The 23,527-nt window shown below is 41.6% G+C and overlaps 1 protein-coding gene across 1 annotated transcript in view; it reads left to right on the forward strand.

The window, feature by feature from the left end:
• Positions 1-23,527, forward strand: part of DOK6 (docking protein 6) — a 391,405-nt gene that overhangs the window by 290,888 nt on the left and 76,990 nt on the right. Inside the window, exon 6 of the mRNA XM_084849962.1 lies at positions 12,057-12,195. Coding sequence (XP_084706088.1) covers positions 12,057-12,195 — 139 coding nt within the window. The remainder of the gene's footprint in view (positions 1-12,056; positions 12,196-23,527) is intronic.

A 23,527-nucleotide genomic window follows, 5' to 3' on the forward strand; every position in this document is an offset into this window, starting at 1 on the left:
ATAAGCAGGGTGACAATATGCAGCCTTGTCGTACTCCTTTCCCAATTTTGAACCAATCGGTTGTTCCATGTCTGGTTCTTACTGTTGCTTCTTGACCCTCGTACAGGTTTCTCAGGAGACAGGTAAGGTGGTCTGGTACTCCCATCACTTTCAGAATTTGCCACAGTTTGTTGTGATCCACACAATCAAAGGCTTTAGCGTAGTCAATGAAGCAGAAATAGACGTTTTTCTGGAATTCTCTTGCTTTCTCCATGATGCAGCGAATGTTGGCGATTTGATCTCTAGTTCCTCTGCCTCTTCTAAACCCAGCTTGTACTTCCGGTAGTTCTCGGTTCACATACTACTGAAGCCTAGCTTGTAGGATTTTGAGCATCACCTTGCTGGCATGTGAAATGAGCGCAATTGTGCGGTAGTTTGAGCTCAAACAGGATACAAGTTCATTAATTAGGATTATGTCAAAGCTGAGTCATTGGCAGCGGTCCAAGATGAGTCAAGAGCCAGGAGTTGTGCAAGATATGAAGTCAGGACCAGAGAGAACATCAAACCAAAGAGCAAACCAGATGTCAGGATTGTTGGACAAGCCAGGAGGTAGAACTAAAGATTAAACCAGAAGTCAGGACTGAAGAACAACAATACAGGAATACACCAAAGCTTAGGAAGACCGCGTTGCTCAGGTAAGGCTCAGCTGGAACAGGAAGCCCTTTTTTTAACACTTCCAGTTCAGGAAAATCCAGTGGTGAGCCTGGATAGGTTGAGCCACTCAAGGACCTTTGGGTAACTTCATTGTTTATGTAAATGCTACAGTTTGCAGTTTGGTGTCTCACCACACAGGGAAGTCCAGACAGCTTATTGCAGGATAGGAACATCCAGAAGTAGATACTTAATTTCATAGTTTTATCTGCAGACAGCACGGTAGTCTTACTAATGTATTTAGAATGTTCCTTCCTTGCGGATTCTGATCCCATTTGGCATTTGATCACCTTGCCAATGATATCTCTTAAACTTCCTGTTTGGATCTGAGACCAGTAGAAAGCTAATGCAATATCCCTTCCTGTATGGAAATGTGAACCTATGAGCTTTGTTTTGCTCCCAAACTGATTGAAGAAACAAAAGCCATTGCCTGTTCTGGCAAACGGAACTTGATATCTACTGCAGGTGGAAACAGATCGCTATTCTTTGCCTCATTGCATAGGGTCCACATGGAACTGGTTGCTTGACTATATCAAATTTGTGCCTAATTCTGATGCTAACATTTTTATTTAGTAAAAGAGTGGTAGCAGTGAAATTATGACATGCAAGAGGACCTCTTGAGACCACACAGTTCTTCATAAGTCCCACCACAACATGACTACAAAAACCAAAGGGTTAGAAGTGATCCCTATGATCTATATCTTTCCTAGGAAATGGAATTAGATTTAATTTCCTGTTGTAGTTAGTAAAGTCAGCTGTTCACAAACCTGTTACTTATTAACATGAGTTGCTGCTGATCTTTAAAAACAAGTTACTTCGCTATGTTTCTGGTGGGAAGGATGCTGTTTTTTTCGTCTTCTGAGAAATATCACCTTTGAAGAGTGTGTAATATTAGCTTAATAAATAGTTATGCCAGCACAAGATATAAGCTCAGATTTTGGAGTGTGGCATTATCTCCTGTGTTCTAAAAGTTGGAGACTGCTAATAACTAACCTTGCTGAATGAAAAGCTGCAATGAAACAAATAAGACCATATGTAATCTCTCTGACCTCATTTTCTCTTGCTACCACTTGCTGGCTTATAAATCAATGATTTGCAGTTGTATTGTACAGCGTGTCATTTTATAGTATGTGTCTGGCAAAAATTATGTTTCGACATGGCTGTGTTTGTACGTGATTTAGCTTCTGTTAAGCCAGACAAGGTGTGCTAAATCATATGTATAATTCATTGCATTGAACTGGGTTTTATCAATCTAGAGGATTAATTATCTGACAACATTTTAGCTTGCTTCAGTGCTTGCATCTCTGGGAAAGGTGGATGCGTCATTAAAACTGCATAGATAATTAGCTTCACCATCCTGCTTTTGTTTGTGTGTTTATATTATTATTCAGTGCAGCATGTAATGTAGATAAGTTGAATAAGCCTTCTTAATGAATACCTGATGGTTCTTGAAAAAGCTCTCCTCAGTGTATGTTCATGCTTTATTACAAATATGCTGTGTTTTTAAAGTAAACCTAACATTGGAAGGTAATGGGCTCTCTCTCTAAACACTTCATTTGTTCATAATCATGCAGTATATGCCTCCCTAGTCAATCAGGGAATAGTGCAGTTAGCACAATTTATTTTGGCCAAAGAATTTAGGGCTTCAGATTCAAAGCTCAGATAGCATATTTGCCAAAGTGCCAGCAACAGTGGAGTGCAACAGTGTCCAAAATGCTGCTCCACAAAAGTACCTTCACTGGATTCTCTGTGCTGGGAATGTTGATAGGCAGCCCAGCACAGAAGTGGTGTGTGACTCTTATGTATGTATTTATTTATAGTATTTCTGTAACACCTTTCTGAAAACCACCAAGGTGATGTATAACAATACATCAACAATACAAAAAACAATACCCAAACTGACATGATAAGAATAAAGCAGTGACATCCATCCTAAAATATTCAAAGCAGTATTAAAAAAACTAAAACAACAAAAAGCTAAGTTTAAAAGATATGTTTTCACATCCCTTCTTAAAGCAAAGAGAGGGGACCAACTCCAAACATAGCGTGTACAACATCGGGAACGACACAGAAGAAAGCCCTTTCACATGTGCCCATCAAGCAGGCACCTGTAAATAATGGTATCCTCAAAAGGACCTCTCCTGCAGATCTTAATAACTGGGCAGGTTCATAACAAGACAGGTGGCTCCTTAGATGGCCAGGCCCTAATCCATTTAAACTTTAAAGGTTAAAACTAACACCTTGAATTGAACCTGGAACATAACTGCCATAATCAAAACCATGGTATAACTGTTATATCAGGACATGGATAACTGTTGCCAGACCAACTCAGGAAAAGTCGCAGCTGGTGCACTAGACATAGTTGTGCAAATGCATTCTTTGCCACCACTGCATTCTGAAGATCCAGGGATAGTGTGGGATCAAGTACTCCAAAGCTACAGACCTGATCTTTCAGCAGGAGTACAACCCCTTCCAAAACCCCAAGTCAAGCTATCTGCTAAGAGCACATTCCCCTTACCTGGTTTTAACCTCAGCTTGTTCATCCTCATCCAGCCCATTATCAGTTGCTTCCTTGGAGTTAGGTGACAAAGACCAACAATACTGGGTGTCATCATCATACTTGCGGCACCAGACTCTAAAGCTCCAGAAGACCTCTCACAGAGATTTCATGTAGGTATACAAGATAGGGAACAAGATAGAACCCTGTGGGACACCATAGGCCAACAGCTCTGGTGTCAAACAGTAATCCCATAGCAGCACCTTCTGGATCTCACCCAACAGGAAGGACTGGAACATGTGTAATACAGTGCTTCCAGACAGTCCACCCTACTATGGTTGAAGGTAGAGAAAGCTACTGGGAGTTCCGTATGGCTGCACTCAACTCATCCAGTACTCAGCATAGGGCTTGACCAAGGAAAGCAAGCAGTCTGTGTCCCTTATTTCAGCCAAAAGCTCAGTTGAAATGGGTCCAGATAAGCAATATCATTCAGATGTGTCTGGAATTGTGAGGTTATCACCTTTTGTTCATCACCTTGGATAAAAATTGTATGTTTGAGACTAGCTATTTCCCAGGTCTGCTGGGTGGAGGGTCAAGGGAAAGCTTCTTTAATGATGGTCTTATTTCCGCCTCCTTTAAATAAGATGGAACAAGCATCTCCCACAAGGAGACTTGATACACTGCATCGACATTGGATAATACCACTTTCTATGGCCTTCCGGAAGGAACCAGAACCGCCTGTGCTCATTTTAGAGTCCCTGATAGTAGTACGCTTCTTCTGAGCTGGGCTGTCTTTCCCATTTGAAGTTGCTGAAGGAGTTCTACTGGCTACCACTTGTTTTCCGGGCCAAATTCAAGGTGTTGGTTTTGACCTTTAAAACCCTATGTGGTTCCAGCCCAGCCTATCTCAAGGAACGCCTCCAGCAACACCAGACAAGTTGCTGAAATGGCCTGAAATTTCTGAAATGGCTGGCCAGTGACCTCCTCAGCCTTTGCAGTTCTGTTGCTAAAGGGAGGAAAATCTCTGGGGCATCTTTACATTCTACACTGGGAAGGCAGAGGGCCAGATGGCCAATTAGTAGACGGGTCACATGCAGCCCTTGGGGCATCTCCCCTGAGGCCCGCAGGTACCCTAGCAGTCCCTCTCCACTCCTCTCCTGCTGTACCGTTTTTTTCTTCGGAGGCTTAAAATGGATGCTTTTGCTGCTCTAGCCCACCAAACCCTATCATCTCTGTCAAGAATAACATTGAGAAAGAAGTCACAGAGTATGGAAGGCTAGAGCAACTTTTGCCATCCTTAACCATGAAGTTCTGGTGGCCTAGAATGTCACAAGATACTCTTGCCCTTCAGACTGTGTGCTTTCTCTCTCAGTAATGTTTTCCTTGACAGGGAAACCACAGAGTTTAGCAGGCTAAAGTTTCCCTAAGGAAGGGGGAAGAGTAAGATCCTGATGAAGATTCTGTGCCCCCCCACACACACACACACACGCCTGTGGAAGGAAAGTGGGGAGTGTGTGTATATGTTGGGGGAAAGGGAGGGGTGTGTGTGTGAGAGAGAGAGAGAGTCTGTATAAGTGTAAGTTAAGAGAGAGACTGAGTGGGGGAAGGGTATGTGTGTGTCTGAAGTGTAACCATCATACAAATAAAGAACACACACATGCTAAACCCACAAAAACTTTGACTAGCTCATATGTCTTCATCTTAATATTATTTTATATGCTTGGTTTCATCTCCTTACTGAAGCTGTTTTTCTTTCTGTATTCAGTTGACTTTTCTGATGGGAGTTCAAGAAACCTGCTAAACTGACATGGTTTTCAGCTTACCAGTGTATACAAAAGTGGGTTTAAAGCTTAGCCTTCTGAAAACCAGTTTGAGAAATGTCCATTCAAACTGACTATCAGCTGTCTAATGAAAACTTATTTGAATGACTATTCTTCAGTTTTCATACTCAGCCCATCTCCAGAATGAGTCTCTTGTGTTTTCCAATTCATAAATAACATGAAAATAAGATTTTACTGGTGGATTCATTTATCTTGTGGAAGTAAAGAATTCTCCTTTTCCTTCTTCAGGGTGGAAATCAGGGAGAAGCAAGCACATTTTGCTAAGGCACCTTGAAATAAATAGGACATGCAGACCAATCATATGCATGTTTACTCTGAGATAAGTTCTACTAACTTCCAGTGGAAGACTGCATAGGATTGGATCTTTAAGCAGACCTTATTTCCTCTAAAATTTAAGAAACTTGTTTTAGTACAATGTTCTTTCATAGTGACTTGCATGGACAGAGCTGGAGCAATGTACAGATGGAACTTTCACACATTCAGCTCTGTTTACACATTCCTCTGGGCACACTTTCCATTGAACTCTGTCAGCTGACCCTTTTATACAGGAGGCCCATAGGTATTTTGGAATAGTTATGGAGCTCTCTATCAGGAGCATATGTTCCTGATAAAATAAGTTTCTTTTAGACAAAGAATAAACTTGCTCCTTGCACTGGCCAAAGTATGAAGCAGGTTTCACTGCAAAACCTGCAGTTCCATAATACACCACTATCTTACAAGGACAGTGTATGCTAACTATAGTTAGGATTAAAAATATAGTAAAACAATACAGTATAAAAGTATACTTTGCATCCATTAAAGAGAATGGAAAATACTCTATTAAAGTAATGGGATACCATTTTTGCTGTTGCAGCCCTGTGATCTACATGCTTCAGTACGCTAACTGAGGTGAAGGCTATTTGAGAGGAGAAACAGGGCAGCCATGAAGGAAAATAATGAATTTCCAGAAACACTATTAGCACAAATTAGGAGAGAGAATAAGAAATTGCTTAGTCTACATTCAAGCCGGGGGTGGGGGGTGGGGAAATCTTCATTATTATAAAAAACAAACTACTTCGTGTGTATTTCTTATAGAGTTTATTAGTTGGATAGAACCCACTTTAGTCATGGAACTCTTGATCTTGTCTAGTACAAGAAAACTTATTGGATGGCTCCAGTCTTTTCCCTTCCTCCTCTCCTCCTCCTCCACATGTGCCAGGTCCTTCCTGTGTCCATCCTCCAACATAGGTGCTGAGTCTGGATATCAGGTTCTGAATGCACTTCTCACCAGTGGTGGTGATGACAATGGCAAGTTCCATTGTCAGCCTGAGCTTCCACTGGCCAAAGAAGCTGCCGTTGAAGCTGCCATGCCTTATTTGCTCTGGCTGTATTTGGTGTGGAGTGCCACTTTTGGCAGGACGGAAGGAGACTGTGTCTTCCCAAGTCACTGCACAGCTTTGTGGAATGCAGCCTGGTCCCCCAGGTCATGCTGTGCTTGGAGTAAAAATTGGTCTCCTGATGATCTTACAAAAAAGAAGAGAAGACTCTAGAAGTTGGACTGTTACCTGAGAGCAGCATTTACTTTTTGCCATAGAAACAGTGGTAACAAGCAGATAAAAATAAACAAGACAGAAGAACCTTCCTATTGTGAAGCCAGCTGTACAGTGCAATTAGCCCACAGCATTTGTATTACAAGTAATCAAGCTTAGCGAGGATTGTTCTAGGCCAGGCCAGTTGGGTTTGCCTTAGTTTACCCATGTGGTTATCACCTAAACAGGAATGTGTGTGTTTAGTTCCAGTATCCCCAGTCATGTAGTGTTGCACCAATAAGTTAAACGTTGAACCAACTTCCAACAGGGTGGTTTCATCTCTCCAATTTTGGCATCAACCTGATGGACCTCAAAGCACCTATACAACTATGGACTTATAAACTGAAGCCCACAGAATAATGGATTATGGAACCACCAAAAAGTGGGGGAACAATAAAAAATAGTGACTCGAGTCCTGCTTCCAAGTTAGATTTTTTAAAATATTTTTGTGGTAATTTCAAATATGCATCATGTGGATAGAAATTCATTGTGAAGCAGTAAAACTTTTAATCCCTGTGGAATACTCCTTGATTTTAATAAAACTGGGAGTCAGTCGAGGCTAACTATATCAAACCTTCTAGAGCAGACCAAACGTTGAACTCCTTTATCTGTGTGTTCTTTCTGTTGCCCTTTACTTAGTCTATGTTCTTCATGTTGTTAATCTTTATTCTGTGTCATTGCTGATTTACGGGGCTTCTCTAGTTCTTCTGTGACCTTTTTTTTCACCTTTAGGGCTTGACTGCTGTCACAATGTGCTACTTTGATTAATTGTATTTCCTGCCCAACTTCTGCTGGCTTCAGTCTTATCTTTATTTGTTAACCTTTACTAGCTTTTATCGTGAACTTTTACATTCTTTAACCTTTTCTTTATTGACTATCCCACCCTACCAGTACAGCCTCAGTGCACTGCATTTTATTTTATTTTTCCTCATATACCTCTGGCTTTTTCCTGTCATTGGAGCAGTATAGCACCAGTGTAATTGTGTTTCCACAACAATGTAGGTGGGAAAGTTCCAAGCAGAACTCTTTCCACATTGGGTGGTGGATGACATAACAGGGCTTAAAGTTTTCCAGCAGAAGTCCGTGGAAATAAATGGGACCTGCACAAGAGCATAAATGTACTTTTGGACTTTTGAAGTTAATTTCCATGGAGCATATGCAGGAGATGTTTCCTGATGGACCGTGGCCACAGAGTTTGCCCATGCTTATCCATGCTAACACTAGTGAGCTTTTTGTAGTCAAAAGATCTGCTCACACAAATCTATAGGACAGAGCAAAGCAACCTGAACCTTCTGACTTCCAGACAGAAATCCACAAGTCCTCAGCAGTCACCACTGTTTCTCCTTACTCTTGCAAGTGTCTCTTCCCTCTTCTCTGATTCAAGTGAATGAATCTATTACATGAGGCTCAGGGCATCTTTGAAGTTTGTTGGAATGATTAGCACAAATTCTTTTCTACTATTTTCTTTTTCTTCAATTCAAAAACAAAACAAAAGCAGCATAATACAATAAGACAGCAGCAACACAAACATAAGTAGTAATTTAAAAACAAACAAGAACAAAACAACCCCCAAACAATCATATGTCCACCTGTGTTTTGCTCCGTCTAGTTTCTAAGTCTAAATATATGGGCCAAAAGTCCATGTGTTTGTCAGGACAGGGATGTTGGTGATAATATGTTTTTTCATAAGTTGCCAGTTATGAGACTTTCTGTCCAGTGTATTATGGATAGAGTGGATTTTTCTATACAGCCTTGAAGGATCATCTTCCTGGCTATCATGAAGGCCTGTAAGATCCATTTCCTTTTACCTTTAGAGAGTTTCCACACTACTGGAAAGTAATTAAAGAGTACATGAACATCCTGGATTTCTAATGATGCTGAAGGTATGGAGACAGACATTTGAGGAGATGGGGCCAATTATCTTTTAATATAATTATTGCATTGAGCAGGGGGTTGGACTCGATGGCCTTGTAGGCCCCTTCCAACCCTACTATTCTATGAATCTATGAATCTAATCTTTGGTAAAGTGAACTAACAGGGATTCCATGCAAAGAGCAAAAGGGAGGGGACAAGGGCCTTCGGGCTGAACTTGATGCCTCCCCCCCCCCTTTTTTTTTTTTTTTTAAGGTGTGCATGTCTCTCCAGTCACAAGTTAGACTTAAGGAAGTCTAACTTAAGGTAGACTTCCAGTGTTGATGTTTCAAACTGCTGGCCTGAATTGTGAGAGGCAAAATATCAAAAACAATAAAACTTTTTAAAATGACTGAAGAACAGAAACATGCAGGGCCAGGCTGGATATTTCTCTCCCTTTATTTGGCAGAGTTCTTGGCTCAGACTAGCAGTTTAAAACTTCTGAAGGATAGAAGAAGTATTTTGAATAAGACTTTTTTGCATTGCAGACTGCTTTGGTACATTCTTTTGTTAAGTGGTATATACATTTATAAAATAAAATTTAAAAATAAATAATAAAGCTTGTTATTATAAATGCAAAGGCTGCAGTACAGTGGGCAGGAGAGTCTTTGTTAAGCAAATGCTCAGCACATTTTACATCATCTTATGCATGCTTGCTTAGAAGGAAGTCTACAGAAGTCAATGGAGCTTACTCTTAACAGTCTTCAGACAACAGAATTCTTCGTCCTTTTTACAGATACCTTTTCTCAATTTTTCAGTAAAACATTTTGGGCCATTCTGGTGGCCCTAAATGGAAGATCTAACATGCCAAAAATCTGGTTTCAACATAAACCTTGGAAGATCCTACATTCCAAAAATCTGGTTTCAACATAAACCTTGAATAAGAAATAGCGCCACAAGTATACTTTTTCCAAACCCCATGGGCAGAGCGTTTCATTGATTTCGCTTGAAAAATCACATTTGAGAAGTAGACTCTAGTCTAGCTTGTGAAACCACATTCCACAAACAAGCTTGTTATTCTTTACAGTCCTGCATGATTCTCCTTATTTAATTATTTATTTCTAAATGCAGAAAATAGACACATTCTTTCTTCACTTTTGTAATAAAATGTATTGGACAGGAAGTTAAAATAATTATCTTCCTGGCCATAACCCATGCATTTCCCACATTTTGAGTTATGTACCAGCAAATAACAATATTATATAATATTTGAGCTATTAATGGAAATCAATATAATTATGTGGAGGGGAGGGAGAGTATTTTTAAAAAATTAGATTTAAAAAATGAGCAAAAACCAAATCACAGATTATCAGTTGCTGCTATTAGCACTGGGGAAACAGTGATCTGCACCAAGATTGGTAGGAGGAGGGTGAGGTTAAACTCTGTCTTTCCTGCCAGTGATCCTGGCATTGCATGCAGCCCCCAAGGCCAAAAAGGTTACCCACCTAGATCTAGAATGTAAAACCATAGGTAAAAATGTTTACAGGTAAGTTAGCGAAAATAGTTAATTTGTCTAGAACAGGTTAGATTATTCTAAAAGTTGGAATAACAACGGTGGAAAAATCGACAGCAAGAACAGGGGTAGTTCTTATGATGGTTCCTGCAACACAAGGAAATCCCTGTTTGTGGTGAAACCCTGGCTACCCTAGCTGAGGGCTAGATATAATGCCATTCACAGAATTATCAATTGTTTGAATAATTTTTTTCAGTTAATAGCAGGCACTGGGGCGGGGCGGGGCGGGGGTTGACTCATGTAAGCCATTTGCACCACTGATGCAAATGGAAGCTTTCCTTCCAATACAAATAGGCAGGGGGGAGCAATTTGACTGGGACTCTAATGGGGGACAAAGCATTAAAGCCCAGCCCCCCCCCCCCCGATCTGGATCAGGGCCTCTGTGCTTGCTGCTTACTTAAAACAATCATGAATGCAATTGCTAATCATCTTAATGGTATCTCATTTAGTTTGGCCCTCCTTCTTTTAATTGTCCTTTAGCAAATGCTTGCTAGCTTCAGGTGTCAGGACAGTCGTGATGACTTAAGGCTGCAGTACATGCGCTAACTACCCTGTTATAGGTTTATATGGGGGGGTGTAGTGAACGGATCGGCTGAAGTACTTAATGCCCTTCATGCATTTACCAGGGAGCAAGGCCACACCACTGCCCCTGAAGTCTCATTGTTTCCCCCATCCCCACTGCCCATGGGTTAGGATGTGGTTGTCTGTAGGAGGAAAGTCTACATGCAGAGGCTTCTTTGGGAGCTGGAACCTGGTAGCTCTGAAGAACCCTACAGACATAGATCTGTGCATGTGGTCTTTTCCCTTGTAGACTTCTACACCTAAGACATGGACACCAGGGGCAGAGGAAGCTGTAAAGCCTCAGGGGCTGGGGCAGAAGCACAGACCCACTTTCCAGTATTCACATGAAGACCTTTTCACATGTGAAAGGGGTTCTTTAAACAGGGCTATTCAGTTCAGATGATCTGATAGGCACACGTTGTGTTCCTGCTCTTGAGAGCCAATTCTAGGGATGTCAGAGAATTCCGCCATGGATCTCAGTGAGGCCGAATGCCAGTGCATTCGGCCCCCTGAAATCTGTGGTGGAACGAAGCCCCCTGCCCCACCACCCCGCGAAAGGCGTGTGAAACGGGGCACTTAGGTGCCGTTTGCGCTGCTTTGCGAATGGTGGCCTGCGGCCACCATTCACTTCCCCATTTAGGCCGTAATAGGCTACGTAAATACTTACATAGCCTATCACGGCTAACGCAGGGACATCATTTGCATCCCAGCGGAGGCCATGATAGGACTACGTAAGTATTTACGTAGCCTATCACGGCAAAAAAGGGGAACGCAAATGGCGGCTGCCATAGCCGCCGCCATTTGCGTTCCTGGTTTTTTTGCCGTGATAGGCTACGTAAATATTCACGTAGCCTATCACGGTAAAAAAAACAGGCGCAAATGGCATAGCGGCCGCCATAGCTGCCGCCATTTGCCTCCTCAGGCTCCAGACGCCTGCGAATGCACCCGGCCGGCAACTCTGCGGAGTTGCTGCAGAGCGGAGCTGGCCGGGTTAGGATTTCAGGGGGAGGTGTGGAGCGCCTCCCCCCCCCACCGCGAATCACCCCTGCGAAAGGTAAGTGACTTTCGTACATCCCTAGCCAATTCATATTATTGACTACCAGTCACCAAAGACATAGTACCTACATTCTCTTCTTAACAGCTTAGTTTCTTTAAAAGCACACTAGAAATGCCAGGGACAGTATTTCTAAAACTGTAAAATTGTTAATGTTTGAACATGCCTATGTGTATGGCATCACTGTGAACATACCGAAAATGCAATTATTTAAGTGTGTCTTATTAAAGCAGCCTTAAGGTCAAGATTGCTTTTGCTTATGCCACTAGGAATTAATTTATCCTTTTGCAAAATAATAATATCCTACACCAGCTGCCATGGTGATTCCAATAGCAATATGCATAACTGGAAGAACCAGCTAGGCATTTTCTTTTATTTTGTTGTAAAACAAAAATCCATCTTTAAAAAAATCTTTTCCTAGGATGTGTGATACGGGAGAAGGGCTGTTCACCTTTCAGACAAGGGAAGGCGAGATGATCTATCAGAAGGTCCATTCTGCAACACTGGCGATAGCTGAGCAACATGAAAGATTGATGATGGAGATGGAACAAAAAGCACGGGTAAGGACCTTTCTCCAATATTGTAAAAGGCATTTGCTGCATTAGGAAGGCAATAATTGTGAGATTAATCAAAACACAGACTTATTTAAGAAACTTAATGCCAGGGCTGCATTAACAAGATATTGAAAAATTTATATTAGTTATTTTAGACTGAATTCTCCCTAGGAGTCAATATTTTACACATGGAGTGAACTCTGATAGGTGTATGAAAGCATTTCCATGTGCCCAGCAAGGTGTTATTCTTTCGTCCTAATAGATGCACATGTGTGCATGCACACACAGACCCCTTCCTAATGCTACCCATACATTGCAAACTGGTTTTGAAGCTTCCCAAGTAGGAAGCTCCATCCTACTTTCATACTCCCTCCTACTTAAAAAGTAGAAGGGAATGTGAAAACCTTTTTGTAAAACCAGATATGCACTGGTCTGGAACATGGACAGTGACGGTGAAGATTCTGTGAAATGAAGAATAATTTTTGCTTTCAAGATTTCCAAGTTATGCTCTTCTGTTTGGTGGATCACCAGTTGTACAGACCTAGGCCTGCCTTACTTATTCAGAAAAGAAGAACAAGCACATTGTATCAAAAACAAGAAAAAGTTTTGTATCCCCTTAAAAGTGAAGAAATTAAAGACTGACAAGAGCCACAGTACATTTCTTAGCCGAACAGGTTTGTTAGTCTCTAAGGTGCCACAAGACAATGTGTTGTTTTTATTCATTGTTTTTTAAAGAACACATTTTGAGGTAGTATTAGTGAAGTGAAAATTGGCAAGTCATGAAGATTTCCGATCATAGTCTTCTGAATCACTTCGTCTTTTTCTAAGGCCACTTCCTTTAGTGCACCAGGCAGCCTTGCAACAAATTGAGAAGGTGTGGTACCTTTATGGTTGACTCCCAACAGGCATTTTCTCTCCCACTAACTTTAGCTGAGTGCATTAATTCCAAGAGAACAAGGAAATTTTCAATGGAAAAGCCTGCTTCAGGGAAAGTCAGTATTCTCAGCAGAGCTATATATTACCACACATTAAATTACATTTGATTTCTTTTCATTTTTCTCTTTCCAGCTGTTAGGTAATGATCTAAAGGGATTAAATAGGAAGGGGATCTCCCTTTCCCGGAGAGTTTTATTTCAAAGCAACATTTTGTCCAATACCTGTAGACATAAGTAGTTGCTGTCTTTCTGCTGAGCTTTAATTTGTTCATATATTACACCATGTCTGTACTGTATTATGTTGGAAAGTATGGACTGAAAGTAATAAAGGGATGACGCAAGTCCACTTTAGAAATCTGTTGTGAGTAATTAGTAGTTTGCATATTTATTATGTTCGTAGTTGACACAAAACGTGCAAGCTTGTGGTAGATTCCAGGCCACAGATGGTGCACATGCTGTATTCCTCCTTTGCAAGAAGTAGGGGTGGATGAGAATTTTATTTCAGTTAGGTTTTGATAAAAATTTACCAAAGTTCTCAATATTAGGGACAAAAAGAATTTGAGATTTTTAAAAATTGAATGTAGAAGAAACCAAAACTGACAGATTTGTCCATCCAGGCCACGGGCTTTTCAGAGTGCTTAGCTCTTAAAAGTCTGGGTTTGAATCCCTGTGTATTCAACCATGCTTGTGGTGCTGAATTAGGGTTGCCACTTCTTTTTTCTGACAAGCTCCGCATCTTTAACAGCTCTGTGGAAGGCAGGCACATCATAGACCTCTCCATACTGGGAATAGTCCTATCTATTGAATTTGGCTGGTGCAAATGGGCGAGAGCTTAATTTCAGTTCATTTTTGATAAGAATTTACCAAAATCCACAAAGTTCTTCATGTTCAAGAAACATGTTCTTCATATTCAAGAACTTGCAATTTAAAAAAATCAAATTCAGGAAAAAGCGAAACTGACAGGTTCTCCCATCCCTAGCCAGCACATGAAATGCTAGGGAAGTATTGCTGTGACCATAAGCCTGATGCGTTATTTCAAAGTGAAGTGGTATTTTATGGTAATTTTGGCTTGTTCCATCAGGTGAAATATCCAGGCAGTTCAGACAAGTAAGAACTTTAATATTAGCAACTGGTCCAGTTCACAATCATAACAAGTCACAATAAATATTCAGATAAAGTGTTGGAAAAGAGAGTGAACTATTGGAAAATAGAGTGTTTTCTAAAAGGATGGAACCTCACTATTATGAATAAAATTACATTTTATATCCATGTAAAGGAAGGACAATAAAAAAAATCTGCAAAACCATGGTCGTGGCCTAAAAGTGGAATGGAATTCAAAACAAGTTGGCATTAAGGATAACCCTTTCTCCTTGTTAAAAAGGTGTATACCTTTGCTATTCATAACAATTCATATTATTATGAATATTATGTTTTTAGTGTCACGTATTAGTTTATAATCTCTTTATGTTTAGTTATAGTCTTTTTTGTGTGTGACATGGTGAATTGTATGTTATGGTATATACAATAATATTTTTTTTAAAATCACAATCATGTTGAATAGAACAGTAGAGAAAGCAGATGAGCTATTCCAGGGGTAGGGTAGGCAACCTGATGCCCTCCAGGTATTTTGGACTACAACTCCCATCAGCCCCAGCCAGCATGACCAGTGGTGAAGAATGATGGGATGGTAGTAAAAAACACCTGGAGGGCACCAGGTTGCCTAACTATTATTATTTGATTTGTGAGCTTTTTTGACATTCATCTGACAAGGATAACAGACTTACCATCCCAATCACAAGAGCTACATATTTATTTATTTTAAACAAAAGAAATCTTTATCAGGGCCTTCAGGCAATGCGAACGTGCCTTGTGTGCTACATCGGAAGGCTGCATGGAATGCACTAGCCTTTTGTTCTCCACTCCTGACATAAGGGTTGCTTTTGATGTAATGAAAACTGAAGGAGCCACTAAGGAAAGGACTAGGCTCAGGATGCAATCCTATGGGGATAGTCAGCTGCCTCTGAACTTGGAGGTGGCTGACTATCCAATGCAGGGAGGGTGAAGCATGGAGGGGATCGTCTCGTCCATGCTCCAGCTGCCCTGCATTTGCAGTTAGACAGCCTATTTTGGCTGTCTAACCAGGGAGCTTCAGAGCAGGGCTGGGGGGAGGCGGGACAGCACATGGGAAGCGTTGTAACAGCACTTCTGTGGTCCCCTCCCTGCCCCCGGGAGCACTCCCTTTTCAGCTGCTCCGCTCTGCGCTGCTCTTCTGAGAGATGGAAGCAGAGAGACAGATTTCTGGGAACCAAGCTCGGTTCCCAGAAACTAAAAAATCCTATGGCCAGCTAGACTCTGTCTAGCTGGCCATAGGATTGCACCCTAAGAAGATTTTATTTTTCAGCACATTGTTTTAAAATGAGAGTGCTGAAACTTATAAATGCCTGAGAGCCCTTTCCCCTGATGATCTCTGAAGTTTTAGAGTTGGCTAAAGGGAATGTACTCTGTACATGCTCAAAGGCATTCTAGTGGGGGGGTCTATTTTTGTTAAGAGAGCCAGCGTGGTGTAGTGGCAAGAGTGTTGGGCTGGTAGCTGGGAGATCCGGGTTCTAGTCCCTACTCGGCCATGGAAGCTCACTGGGTGACTTTGGGCCAGTCACACACTCTCAGCCCAACCTACCTCACAGGGTTGTTGTTGTGAGGATAAAATGGAGAGGAGGAGGATAATGTAAGCCACCTTGGGTTCCTTGCAAGAGGAAAAAAGGCGGGATATAAATACAATAATAAATAATAAATAAAATAAATAAGATATCTTATGCTCTGGTTTTGATTCCCTAGCACTGAAACAGGTTCCAGGGCCCTGGTGAGTACTAGCATAAATAAAGCCCTGGATATTTAGGCTGCAATCCTGTACCTACTTAACTGGGAGCAAGCCCCATTGAACTCAATAGGGCTTACTTCTACATAGTCATATATCGGATTCTGCAGTTAATAGATGTGCAAGTTAAGCAGGCCTGTTGTAAGCAAAGAACAGGTGATATAAGGAGTTGTATGTTTCTCACTGACACCCTGTGCTATAACTTACATTTGTATTCCCTCAGTTAACCTCATGACTGACCTGTAATAAAATATGTTTGCTCCAGCAACTATTCACCCTGTCAGAATCTATTTCTATAAAAGTGGCTAAAGGGCAAGTTTCCAATGAGACCAAATGGCTGACTGGGCAGCCCCACTGCACACTTTGTAATTCCGATGGAATCATGTTGACAAGATAGCATAAGCTCTTAACGTTTTTCTCCTTACTTTTTCATCATCCTTTGCATTGTAGCTGGCTTTATTAGTGTTGTGAGGAATGATAGCAGAAATTGTAGCAACACTAGGTTTGGAAAGAAATCTACAGTTCGTATTTTTCCTGTAAAATCTGCTACCAGATAATATCTGTAATGTTCTCCATATATGCCCAGCTCTTGTCTATGTATATTTCATAATCTGTGAGAAGGAAAAATCTGCATAAAGTGAAGCTCTCCATGGTAACAGGTGCATTTTTTTATTGGCTGGCTGAGGCTGAAACAGAGTGGCATTGCTGTAAGGATTGTTGAATTTAAATTGAGCAGTGTTCTTTTTAAAATAAATACACTAGCCTAACATTGTCTACTATGGACAGAAAAGGGGTTAATTATTTCATAATGTAGGGAAATGTGACAATGGGATATCATATCTATTGTTAAAGGCCATGGAACTTATGCTTGGAACATTGAAGGGACAGTCTTCATTGAACTGAAGACAGCCCAAGTCCAAAGTGCAAAAGTTACTTCTGAGGCCAGGTAGAAGCAGAGACGTTGGTCTCTGAAAATTGTGATATGCAGATTGGGAGCCAGCCTCACAAGTGCGTAATACTTATTCCCTCTCTATGGCATGAATGTTCCCAGCTCCCATTTCTTGTTTGCTGTAACCGTGGTTTAGTGTTATTTCTGCACTGAAGGTCGCCATTGTTCCCCTCTCAACTAGAGCTTGAATTAGTGATGGGTGAACTCCCCCAGTCAGGCCCACAATTATACTGAACTGTTTTCTGGAAAATAGCTCACTTCTTTCAAACCGAATTCCAAGCCTGTTTGGGACCCCATTGCATTCCTGGTGATATCACTAGTACTATAACAGGGTCTGATTTAGAGCTGGACCAAACCTTTCAGCCCAGCCTTTCTTGACCCACAAAAGTGAGGGATGATGTTTGGACCTTCTAGTCTGATGCCTACCCAATACTTCCTCACCTGCTTACCTGCCTTTCATCCCTTCCCAGCCCCTTCCCTTCTCTACAGTTATCCTTACTGTTGCTCCAAGGAGTATTGGGTAAGGTAGGTTTCCCAGCATGCCATATATCTGGCACACAACCATCACAGTGTGCCAGTCATTAGAGAGAGGAGTGGGAAAAGAAGGAGAACCTCCCATTATTGACTGCCAGAACAGCAAAATGGTGGGATGGATCCTATAGAGTGTGTATGGATGAGAGGCAGTGATGATGGGAAATAGGGACTGGTTGTATTGCTTGCCTCATATTGAGGCGGGCATTACAAGAGCACCTGGGTTTGTTGTCCCACTTGTGCTTAGATAATAAGTCGGAACGTCACAGTACCTGGTTCAAACTGTAGCGCAGACTGGAGAAGGGAGGTGAAGGGAGCATATCCTTTGATTTGCAGTCTGTGGTCTGCTTCAGGCTATAGTGGGATTCATTTGGTTGCTACAATTTATAAGTCTATATTTTAAAGCACTGCCAAACTGTCCTTTCAATTCATATGAATTGTGCAAGCTGGAGAAATAGGCAGATATACCTAGATGTTATAAAATGCAGATTTAAAAATGCAGCATCAAGAAAAAGTTGCAGTAAATTTTTCTAGCTTTCATTAGACAGAGAGAACTGGAAATCAGCCAAGAATAGGCATTTTGAGCTTCTGTATAAACAAAAGTAGCATCCTAGATTTTGATTTTTTAAATTTGTTTTACTTTTCAAAAAACTATTTTTATTCTGATACTGCTAAATTTAAACACTATTATTTTTATGTCCTGTCTGAGCCAGAAATTTCAGCTAATTAAAAAAAACATGGTTTCAGGTGCATTCCTCCCCCATACGTGTTCTCCAGAGGGAGCAAAGGTGTATCAGCACACACATTCTGAGTCATGTACAAGTTCTCCCATGTACATATATTATACCTAGAGTTTAATCTGCAGTGACATTCTTCCACAACTACTGATGTCCAAAGTATATCTTCTTTGCATGTTACACATACTGTGCAGCTTTGTCAAATAAATGTCTCTCTGCAATACTAGAAAAAACATGTTCTCCATCTCCTATAAAACATGTCATGTTTTGTTTCCATAGTAATAAATCACTCACTTGGGTCTTTGGTGAAATCTCATATGTTTGCTAGATGATCATTTACATTTACATCTGGTGGTGGTAACAATATGGTGAAAAAAAGTGCATCTTCCTGAATAGGTGGCCTAAAGCAAGATTATAACTTTTTCCTACCCATGTGGTAATAGACAGTCAATGCACTGATGCAACACATTCAGTAGAAAATGTAATACACCAGTTTTTATACAGAGCCTTTTACACACAGGTAAAGATTTGCTTATGTCTTTGGCATCAGGCCTCTTAGAAAATATATTACCTAGAAACAGCTGAGGCTAGAACGACATCATAAACAGCATGTGTGGATACCTATGAAGGCAACAACCCCATACATCCACCTCCTTTCTTCCTTAGTAATATATACTATTACAAAGCATGTGATTAATGTCATTGTGTTGCAAATTACTTTGGAGTCACAGAAAATTCACAAAATGTCACATGACACATTTTGTATTAGTACAGTAGAAATCAGGAATCATTGGGGATCTACGCAGGACTATTGCTCTCAATGGCATTTGTATATGTTCCATATCATCTAGTTCTGGCCTGAGTGTTCAGATATAGCCTTGACTACCACAGTATTCCCCTTCGTGGATCACTGCCTTGTTGTGGCGAAGGGGCTTGTGTAACTCAGTGAAGCCATAAGCTATGCTGTGCAGGGCCACCCAAGACGGACAGCTCATGGTGGAGAGTTCTGACAAAATGTGTTCTGTTGGAGAAGGAAATGGCAACCCACTCCAGTATTCTTGCCAAGAAAACCCCATGGAACGTATCACAAGGCTAAAAGATATGACACCGGAAGATGAGCCCCTCAGGTCGGAAGGTGTCCAGTATACTACTGGGGAAGAGCAGAACGAATTTCCAAGTAGCGCCAGAAGAGTAAAGCGGCTGGGCCAAAGCCGAAAGGACACTCAGCTGTGGATGTGTCTGGTGGTGAAAAGAAAGTCTGATGCTGTAAAGAACAATATTGTTTAGGAACTAGGAATGTCAGATCAATGAATCAAGGTAAGCTGGAGGTGGTCAAACATGAGATGGCAAGATTGAACATCGACATCTTGGGAATCAGCGAACTAAAATGGACAGACATGGGCGAATTTAATTCAGGTGACCATTATATCTACTACTGTGGGCAAGAATCCCTTAGAAGAGAAGGAGTAGCACTCATAGTCAACAAAAGGGTGAGAAAAGCAGTACTGGGGTACAATCTCAAAAACAATAGAATGATCTCAGTACGAATCCAAAGCAAACCATTCAACATCACAGTAATTCAAGTCTATGCCCCAACCACTGAGGCCAAAGAAGCTGAGGTTGATGGGTTCTATGAAGACCTACAACACCTTCTAGAACTAACACCAAAAAAAGATGTCCTCTTCATCATAGGGGATTGGAATGCTAAAGTAGGAAGTCAAGAAATCACCGGGATAACATGCGGGCATGGCCTTGGTGTACAAAATGAAGCAGGACAAAGGCTAATAGAGTTTTGCCAAGAGAACACGCTGATCATAGCAAACACTCTTTTCCAACAGCACAAGAGGCAACTCTACACATGGACATCACCAGATGGTCAATATCGAAATCAGATTGATTATGTCCTTTGCAGCCAAAGATGGAGAAGCTCTATACAGTCAGTAAAAACAAGACCTGGGGCTGACTGTGGCTCAGATCATGAGCTTCTTATTGCAAAATTTCGGCTTAAATTGAAGAACGTAGGGAAAACCAATAAACCATTCAGGTATGACCTAAATCATATCCCTTATGAATATACAGTGGAGGTGACAAACAGATTTCAGGGATTAGACCTGATAGACAGAGTGCCTGAGGAACTATGGACGGAGGTCCATAACATTGTTCAGGAGGCAGCAACTCAATCCATCCCAAAGAAAAAGAAATGCAAGAAAGCAAAGTGGCAGTCTGATGAGGCTTTACAAGTAGCTGAGGAAAGAAGGGAAGCGAAAAGCAAGGGAGAAAGGGGAAGATATACCCAACTGAATGCAGAGTTCCAGAGAATAGCAAGGAGAGACAAGAAGGTCTTCTTAAATGAACAATGCAAAGAAATCGAGGAAAACAATAGAATGGGAAAGACTAGAGATCTTTTCAAGAAAATCAGAGATATCAAGGGAACGTTTTGTGCAAAGACGGGCATGATAAAGGACAAAGAAGGCAGGGACCTAACAGAAGCAGATGAGATTAAGAAGAGGTGGAAAGAATACACAGAAGAACTATACAGGAAAGATCTGAATGTCCCTGATAGCCATGTTAGTGCAGTCACTGAACTTGAGCCGGACATCCTAGAGAATGAAGTCAAGTGGGCCTTAGGAAGCATTAGTAACAACAAAGCTAGTGGAGATGACAGTATTCCAGCTGAGCTATTTAAAATCCTAAAAGATGATGCTGTTAAAGTGCTGCATTCAATATGCCAACAAATTTGGAACACTCAACAGTGGCCACAAGACTGGAAAAGGTCAGTTTACATTCCAATTCCAAAGAAGGGCAATGCCAAAGAGTGTTCAAACTACTGTACTATTGCGCTCATTTCACATGGCAGCAAGGTTATGCTCAAAATCCTACAAGCTAGGCTTCAGCAGCATGTGAACCGAGAACTACGGGAAGTACAAGCAGGGATTTGAAGAGGCAGAGGAACTAGAGATCAAATCGCCAACATTCGCTGGATCATGGAGAAAGCAAGAGAATTCCAGAAAAACGTCTATTTCTGCTTCATTGACTACGCTATAGCCTTTGATTGTGTGGATCACAAGAAACTGTGGCAAATTCTGAACGAGATGGGAGTACCAGACCACCTTACGTGTCTCCTGAGAAACCTGTATGAGGGTCAAGAAGCAACAGTAAGAACCAGACATGGAACAACTGTTTGGTTCCAAATTGGGAAAGGAGTATGACAAGGCTGTATATTGTCGCCCTGCTTATTTAATTTATATGCAGAGTACATCATGAGAAATGCCGGGTTGGATGAATCACAGGTCGGAATTAAGATCACTGGGAGAATTATGAACAACCTCAGATACGCAGACGATACCACCCTAATGGCAGAAAGCGAAGAGGATCTAAAGAGCCTCTTGTTGAGGGTGAAAGTGGAGAGTGCAAAAGCTGGTTTGAAATGCAACATTAAAAAAACTAAGATCATGGCATCTGGCCCCATCACTTCCTGGCATATAGAAGGGGAAGAAATGGAAGCAGTGACAGATTTTACTTTCTTGGGCTCCAAGATCACTGCAGATGGTGACTGTAGCCATGAAATTTAAAGACGCTTGCTCCTTGGGAGGAAAGCTATGGCACACCTAGACAGCATAGTAAGAAGCAGAGACATCACCTTGCTGACAAAGATTCGTATAATCAAAGCTATGGTTTTCCCAGTAGCAACGTATGGCTGTGAGAACTGGACTATAACGAAGGCTGAGCGCCGAAGAATTGATGCTTTTGAACTGTGGTGCTGGAGAAGACTCTTACAAGTCCACTGGACTGCAAGGAGGTCAAATCAGTCCATCCTAAAGGAAATCAAGCCTGACTGCTCATTGGAAGGACAGATACTGAAGCTGAAGCTCAAATATTTTGGCCACCTAATGCGAAGAGAAAACTCCCTGGAAAAGACCTTGATGCTGGAAAAGATTGAAGGCAAAGGGAGAAGGGGACAGCAGAGGATGAGATGGCTAGATAGCATCACGGATGCAATGAATATGAACTTGAGCACACTCCGGGAGAGAGCGGAGGACAGGAAGGCCTGGTGTGCTATGGTCCATGGGGTCATGAAGGTCCATGGGGTCATGTCCATGGGGACACGACTTAACGACTGACCAGCAACCACAGTATTACTAGCTGTATGGTTCTTTGCATCCCATCCGTTCTTTATTTGAATTAATCTCACCTTTGTTGTTGTTCAGTCGTTCAGTCGTGTCCGACTCTTCGTGACCCCATGGACCATAGCACGCCAGGCCTTCCTGTCCTGCGCTCTCTCCCGGAGTGTGCTCAAGTTCATATTCATTGCATCCGTGATGCTATCTAGCCATCTCATCCTCTGCCGTCCCCTTCTCCTTTTGCCTTCAGTCTTTCCCAGCATCAGGGTCTTTTCCAGGGAGTTTTCTCTTCGCATTAGGTGGCCAAAATATTGGAGCTTCAGCTTCATTATCTGTCCTTCCAATGAGCACTCAGGGTTGATTTCCTTTAGGATGGACTGATTTGACCTCCTTGCAGTCCAGGGGACTCGTAAGAGTCTTCTCCAGCACCACAGTTCGAAAGCATCAATTCTTCGGCGCTCAGCCTTCCTTATAGTCCAGCTCTCACAGCCATACATTACTACTGGGAAAACCATAGCTTTGATTAGACGGACCTTTGTCGGCAAGGTGATGTCTCTGCTTCTTACTATGCTGTCTAGGTTGGCCATAGCTTTCCTCCCAAGGAGCAAGCGTCTTTTAATTTCATGGCTACAGTCACCGTCTGCGGTGATCTTGGAGCCCAAGAAAGTAAAATCTGTCACTGCTTCCATTTCTTCCCCTTCTATATGCCAGGAAGTGATGGGGCCAGATGCCATGATCTTAGTTTTTTTAATGTTGAGTTTCAAACCAGCTTTTGCACTCTCCTCTTTCACCCTCCACAAGAGGCTCTTGAGATCCTCTTCGCTTTCTGCCATTAGGGTGGTATCGTCTGCATATCGGAGGTTGTTGATAATTCTCCCGGCAATCTTAATTCCGACCTCCGATTCATCCAACCCAGCATTTCTCATGATGTACTCTGCATATAAGTTAAATAAGCAGGGTGACAATATGCAGCCTTGTCGTACTCCTTTCCCAATTTTGAACCAATCGGTTGTTCCATGTCTGGTTCTTACTGTTGCTTCTTGACCCTCGTACAGGTTTCTCAGGAGACAGGTAAGGTGGTCTGGTACTCCCATCACTTTCAGAATTTGCCAGAGTTTGTTGTGATCCACACAATCAAAGGCTTTAGCGTAGTCAATGAAGCAGAAATAGACATTTTTCTGGAATTCTCT

Source organism: Heloderma suspectum, chromosome 4 (genome assembly GCF_057233095.1).
Source record: "Heloderma suspectum isolate Gila_16-S chromosome 4, 16-S_ref, whole genome shotgun sequence".
Taxonomy (NCBI): Eukaryota; Metazoa; Chordata; class Lepidosauria; order Squamata; family Helodermatidae; genus Heloderma; species Heloderma suspectum.